Raw genomic sequence first — 7,085 nt, forward strand, 5'->3', positions numbered from 1 at the left:
AATAGCTCGCTAGCAGCCTCGGACCGATGACCTATCCACGTCATCATTTACCCAGAATGCTTTGTGTGTAAATAAAATGGCTCTGTCCGTGTTAAAATATATTTTTAAAAATTATAAAAACTAAACAGCCTACAGTAATTTTACAGTCTTTATTTTACAGTTAAAATAAATGTTTATCAAATAAAGTCTAAAGTTACAACTAATCAGAGATCCCTTTAACAATTTCTTGTGATTTTAAAAAGAAGTGCGTCTTCTGTGTCAGAGCGGATGTTATGTACATTCATTACACAAGATCCCATTGCAGCTCTCATCTCTGTATTGTATGTGTTCACACTGTATTTTCAGACAGTCCTCCTACACTACAGTGTTTGTGCCAGCATTAACTGAGTTAGCTGAGTACCACTTCCATCTCGTTACACACACACTCTTGTAAAGCAGCAGAACTCTCCATGTCCACAACTTTCACATTACATAAGCCTGTCCACGCTCTGCACAGTTAGCATTTCTCTGCCATGGGGCAGGTATGTTCAAAATGAACGTTGGAGAGTTTTAGACTCCTTCCTGTTTTCTAATGTGGCTTTTCTTCTCTTTCAGAGCCTGAGTCGTGAGCAGACGATGGATAAGTCTGCAGCTGAGGACAGGTGAGCGGTTTGTTTTAAACGGTTAAGATTTATGAAGCAGCGCTGTGTAATTTGTGGAGTATGTTTTTGTTTTTTAGCACAAGCCTGCTACCTGTGCTGGTGGAGGAAGAGGAGAGCGTGCAGGACGGTGCGACAGTGCCTGGTAGGAAGAGAGAGATGCAGTTTGTTTACTCCTTTCTTCTTAAACCACCCACGCTTTATTTCATTTCCAGGGACGGATCAGGCTACCTGCAGCGGGCCGAACATCAACGCTGAGAAGAGCGCTCCTCGGCCGGGGTCATCAGTCAGCAGCCAATCAGGAGGGGGAATGAGCGACACGACCTTTGACCCCAGCAGCACGGAGCTAAGCGGGGACAAAAAGGAGTCGATTCTAAAAAACAAAAAGGTACCGCTCCACTGCTCTTCCTCATTAAAATCACACAAATGTATCTGCATGGTGTGTTTGTGATGCTTTGAGTTGAACTGATACAAAAACATGAACAAATTGGAGGAAGTGAAATTTTAAATCCGCTCCAGGCAAGTGTTACGAAATGCCAAGATCATGTTGTGTGAAGATGGTGCCGTCGTGATAAAATTCCTCTGATTCGGTGCAAACCAAACGTGACTGAAGGCTGAAGAAGAGTCGTCCTTCCTGCCCAGCAAGTCGTCGAGTTTTCGGTTTGGTTTTGGAGTTCTGCTCGCGGTCGCAGCGCTTCCAGTTCACCTCCTTTCCTCTGTGGAGATGAGTGGAAGAGGAACGCAGTGAAAGAATGGACGTGAAGGAGGACGTCGGGATGGAGGGATCGGAGCAGAGGGAAGAGACGGGTGCAGAAGGGAGGGTCATGTTTGTGCGTGTTTTACAGGAGCTGACGCTCAGCTTGGAGAGCAGGGAGAAAGTTCAGGAAGAGCCCAGTGAGCCCGGTGGGGCTTCTCGCAGAGGATGTACGTAAAAATCTATAGTTTGGTTCAATCGGTTTGCTTTGAGGTTTACTGTGGCTGTGGTTTCTTTTAGCTGACACTGCTGGGATTTCTGAAACTGATGTTTACAAAGAAGACAAAAACAGGTAAGATACTGATTATATCATCTGAAATGAGTTATTGTGTGAACGCTTCACAGCATTCACATCATGGAGATCATTTTTTCTGCCGTACGTTTTTCTGCATCAAACTCGTTCCACAATTTTTCTGCCTTTTCAACAACTCATACATCAAAACATTCAGCTCATTTATGACAATCCTGCTATGACTTTTTGTATTTCAGCTATTTTTACTTTTTCAGCTATTTCTCTTTTTTAGCCACTTATTTTCCATTGAAAATGAATGAAGCTGTTTTCAACATCTTTAAAATCCTTTCAAATGTTTCTAAATCTTTACAGCATCTTACACCTTTTGTTCTGGTTCTGCTCTTTTTAACTTCCTTGTGCTAATTTGAGCTACTTTTTTTGTTAATATTGACTTTTTTCTGCTATTTCAGCTGAAATTCAGCTTCTTTCTGACATTCTTCTGCTTTTTTCTACTAAKTGGTGCCAATTCTGCTTCATACAGGAGTCTTCCACTATTTTCAGCTATTTGTTGCAACTTTAGCTAATTTTCAGCTGTTAATAGCTAAAGCTAGCATTTTTTAAACTAGTTTTGTAGCTGTTATAACCTTTTTCTGCTAATTTCTGCAACCTTGTGCTCCTTATGTTTAATTATGCTAATTAAAGAATTTCCAGCTACTTTTTTGTACTTTTATGTATTTTTTTCTGCTAATTTTAAATTTAATCACTTTCACTATTTGTGTGTTAATTACAACTTGTGGCTGCTACAATTAGCTTATTTTATGCTAATTTTAGCTTTTTTGCTGTTTTAACTATAGACCTGCTTCTTCCTACAATATTCAGCTATTTTAGCTTTCAGATGTTTTCTGATTTTTCAACTATATTTGCTGTTTTTTTTCTGTTTTTCTGCAAAGTTGCTTCTTTCAACCATTTAAATTTGAACTCTCATGAACACTTTCACTATTAAATATTTTCAGCTGAATTTCAGCAGTGTTCAGCTTAAGTTTTCAGCAAGAAGCATTCATACTAACATTTTTACAGGAAATAAAATTAGTTAATTATCTTTTCTCTGCAGTTTGTCACCTAGCGATAAGGAAATTGAGGTAAATATAACTAATTTTCCTCTGTTGATTTATTTTCTTAATGATGGTTAAAAGTTGTTTTTAAGGTGAAATCCACTTTTTTTCCCTTCCAGGCAGAGTTCCAGCGCCTGGCTCTTGGGTTTAAGTGCGACATGTTCACCCTGGAGAAGAGGCTTCGGCTGGAGGAGCGGTCACGTGACCTCGCTGAGGAAAATGTGCGCAGGGAGGTGTCCAGCTGCCAGGGTTTGCTGCAGGTTCGTATTCAAATCTGCAGCTTTGGTTCTCAGGTTTCTCAGACCTGACGAACCGTTCACCCATCTCCTCTTAGGCTCTGACTCCTCTGTGTGAAGACGACAGCCAGTCCATGGAGATCATCCAGAGGCTCAAGAAAAACCTGGATATTCTCATCCAGTCCATGACCCGAGTGTCCAGCCGCTCTGAAATGTTGGGAGCCATCCACCAGGTCGGTTGATTCGTTTGCTTGTGACCAACATGAAACAGTTATTAATGTGAGAAATTATCATTGCCTCAGGAAGGTTTTTGCCGCTCCATGAGTTGTTGTCCTGATGCATCTCAGTAATCCAGGTAAAAAATCAAAAGGAAAAAAATTGTATAGGTCCTCTGGACAGGTTCTTCTTTAATGAAACGTTTCGTCTCTCTTCCAAGAGACTTCTTCAGTCTGAGAGTTTCAGGCWAAATTCAGGCTTTTAWGTCCTGCCTCCAGGTGACTGATACTCACATCACATGGCTATGGTTCACAGGTGACTCATACTCACATCACATGGCTATCGTTCACCCTAATTAATACCTATTGTTAACAGAGGGTGGAGTGATACTGCCAATGACAGCGCTGTAGGAGGGGGACAGCTGAAAACGGAGGCCCCCACCTCTGTTTAATGATGGACGGTCTTTCTTTACAAAAATGGCTTCTTTTACTCCTCTCTCAAACCAACGTTCCTCCCATCCTCCCTATTCAGACTGAAGAAGTCTCTTGGAAGAGAGACGAAACGTTTCATTAAAGAAGAACCCGTCCAGAGGACCTATACAATTTTTTTTCCTCATGAGTTGTTGTGTTTCGAATGTGCCTAAAAACTGACAAATTATATTTTAAAAATATTAAAACGTTTTTAATATGACTTTTAAAAGTAAAAGTTGAGTCCAAAACAAATCCTAGATATTTAAATTTCTCTACTTTGATTTGTTTTTGATCAATATAGATAGGTGGAGCAGAGTTAAGTGTTTTTTTCTTAGTGAAGTACATTGCCACTGTTTTATTCACGTTTAATGTGAGTGAGGCTGAAGTTAACCAGTCTGTGATTTTTAACATAACACTAGTTGATTTGTTAGCTACTGTGGTCATATTATTTCCATGTACATAAATCACAGTATCATCTGCATACATCTGTATGTCCACATCACCACATACTGGGGGGAGATCATTTATGTAGAGTGCAAACAACAATGGCCCAAGAACAGACCCCTGTGGTACACCCATGTTATTAATTTTAGATGTCCACATCAACCTCCACGTCTTGGTTTATCAGGAGAACCGCATTGGCAAAGCGGTGGAGGTGATGATCCAACACGTGGAGAACCTGAGGAGGACGTACACCAAGGAGCACGCCGAGCTGCTGGAGCTCAGGGAGGCGCTCATGCAGAGCGAGCGCTCCTTTGGATCCCAAACGGAAAAAGGTTAAAAGTGTACGCTCGTGTTCCTCTGAGTCAAACGGAAGTTATTTAACAGAATCATTTCATTTTTTACCGACAGATTATTTTCCTGGCAAGAAACCGTTACAAAATAAGGTCAGCTGCTGTTTATTACTCTTTATTTATTGTTTTTTAACGGCACCTGTAAAAAGTTTAATGTTTAGTCCGCCAGGAGAGTCAGCATCGAACCCATCGCCCGCTCCGGGGGCAACATGCAGTTTGATTTGGTGAGATCTTTATTTAAAACTCTTAATAATAAACTCTTAAATGAAGAAATTAGTTTGATTGAAGAGTTGTTTTTATTTTAAACAGGCTAAACTCCAGGAYGGTTCAGAGGCAGACACAGAGAAACTGAGCAGGCGAACCTCCTGGTAGGTGATTGATTCAAGATGAACTAAAAGATTGATTCAAATCAGTTCCAGTGGTCCTCAAGTGTCTAAATGTTCTTCTGTGGGCTTATCGTGTTGTGTTCGGGGGGGTTGTTGTTGATAACGGTGGTTTTCAGGAATGTGGCAGGGAAGAGCATGATGCGCCCCCCACTAAAACGTTTTGTTAGCTCTGTGGCCTGGGTTGATACAGAAGAGCCCTCTGTCATGATGAAGGGGTAAGACACGTCCAGGAGCTGGATGCCTCGCTGCCTGCGGGGTTTTTATGTTTTTGTTTCAATAAACAAGAAACCCACATGCAAAAAAGACGGCAACTTCCTGGTGTGAAATTCCAGCTGCTCGACTCTCGTTCCAAATGAAATGTYACTGAGTATCTGTTGTTTTACATTAAAATAATATAATGAAGATGTGCAGAAACTGGCTGCAAAGACAATGCAGTTGTGACACCAAACCACACAGCAGCCATCTTTTATGCATCTGGTCCAGCAACTTTTGCATGGGGAAGTGCTTTAAACATTTGCTGTTTTATTCATTTATTTATTTATTAAACACATTAACATCTGAGGTGTGCCTCCTGTGCTCATATGAAAATGTTTAAAATGTAAAATGTGGCTCAGGGATTTAACCTTGCTCCGCTTGGACTGCATTAAATTAAAAATTTAGATTTTTAATCATGATTTAAAATGAAAAAAAAATTTGCCTGCTTTTTTTTTTTTGCTGCTCGTGCACATTTTTTCCATATGCATGTAATTACAGAGAACCAAAACTGATATAATTAGAAATAAAAGCAGAAATATATAAATGGATCAATAAACAAATAAATACACTGAAAATACATCAATTAAATCAAAAAAGGAAATCTTTATCTCATGTTTCATAATTTAATTGACCATATATATTTTTCAAGCATAATTCCAATAAATTATATATTTATATATAAAACAAAGGCGCAGGTAAGTGTTTTCGTTTTTATTTTTAACTAAACTTTAAACTGAGGCAGCAGCAGCACAATAGATCTGCACATGGGTCCTGCTGCTTCCTGTCTCTTGACCAATAGGAGAGGAGCTGACCTAAGAAGCCCCGCCCACTTTATTTGCATAATGAAACAGAAATGCATAAGATAGTAAAAACAGGAGACAGAAAAATGTAAGACTTGTGTGAAAAATTATAAAATATAATCATTTGAGACACAGATGCATGCACAAGTAAAAAGAAAAAACAAATATGTATTTTTAAAAACAGTAAAATAAGTGCTAAAATATATAATTTATTGGAGCTAAGCTGGAAAAATAATAATGGTCAGTTAAATGATTAAACATGAGGTAAAGTTCTCATTTTTAAATGTAATTGGTGCATTTTAAGTGTTTATTTATTGGTCTGTGTTTATATATTTTTTCTTTGATTGTCAGTTTGGGTCCTCTGTATGATCTGTGACCGTGTGCTCACGTGTGAATAAGCTGCTGACTTGTGTTTGTGAAAGCATGGCGGCGCACGCCCACTGGCCCACCTGCGACGACACGGACRGCCAGTCTGAGGACGAGCAGAAGGAGGAGCAGGAGGAGCTGGGGGAGAGGAGGAGGTCCAGTCTCAGTGAGCTGGGCAGCAAACTCACCTCCCTCATAATGCCCCTGAAGACGTTAGTCCAAACCCAAAAACCCAGTTCTGGGACGAGGGCTGCACAGTGGTCCCACTGGTTCTAACATCAGAAAGTTAATGTCCGTTTTTAAAATATTGGAGCTCTTTTTATTTTTTTATTTGTAWAACTTTGAACTCGTGGAACCACTGTGTCAGATCTGTGCTGGACCAGCTGCTTTACTTTCAGGACTTCAGATCATTTTAATGTTTTTATTCTTCAAATATTCTTCCTTCAGCGTTTCACCAGCTTCAGATCAACGTGACAAATAATTTTTATTTTTCATGCAGTTGATCATCAACCATGATTCTAAAGGAGTTGGGATGTTGTGTAAAATGTAAATCCTCACTTTTCAGGGTTCCTGCAGACCCTTAAAAAGTCTTCAAAGGCATTGAACTTATCAGTCTAAAGTTAAGACCTTAAAGTGATCCCCGATTAGTTGTAACATTAGATTTTATTTAATAAACATATATTTTAACTGTAAAATAAAGACTGTAAAAATACTGTAGTCCGTTTAGTTTTTATAATTTTTAAACAAAGTTTAGAACGGACGGGGCCATTTTATTTACACACAAAGCATTCTGGGTAAATGATGACATGGATAGGTCATCGGTGCG

At 39.5% G+C, this 7,085-nt stretch overlaps 1 protein-coding gene across 1 annotated transcript in view; it reads left to right on the forward strand.

Annotated features, from left to right (window-relative positions):
• The window catches only part of lrmp (lymphoid-restricted membrane protein), a gene marked incomplete at its 5' end in the record, with an annotated part of 38,526 nt that overhangs the window by 26,545 nt on the left and 4,896 nt on the right, over positions 1 to 7,085 (forward strand). The window contains 14 exon segments of the mRNA XM_014033227.1: positions 595 to 641; positions 719 to 783; positions 854 to 1,026; positions 1,484 to 1,562; positions 1,633 to 1,684; positions 2,736 to 2,763; positions 2,856 to 2,996; positions 3,071 to 3,205; positions 4,287 to 4,434; positions 4,511 to 4,545; positions 4,614 to 4,676; positions 4,762 to 4,820; positions 4,955 to 5,053; positions 6,316 to 6,471. Coding sequence (XP_013888681.1) covers positions 595 to 641; positions 719 to 783; positions 854 to 1,026; positions 1,484 to 1,562; positions 1,633 to 1,684; positions 2,736 to 2,763; positions 2,856 to 2,996; positions 3,071 to 3,205; positions 4,287 to 4,434; positions 4,511 to 4,545; positions 4,614 to 4,676; positions 4,762 to 4,820; positions 4,955 to 5,053; positions 6,316 to 6,471 — 1,280 coding nt within the window.

The sequence above is a fragment of the Austrofundulus limnaeus genome, unplaced genomic scaffold, assembly GCF_001266775.1.
Source record: "Austrofundulus limnaeus strain Quisiro unplaced genomic scaffold, Austrofundulus_limnaeus-1.0 Scaffold1669, whole genome shotgun sequence".
NCBI lineage: Eukaryota > Metazoa > Chordata > Actinopteri > Cyprinodontiformes > Rivulidae > Austrofundulus > Austrofundulus limnaeus.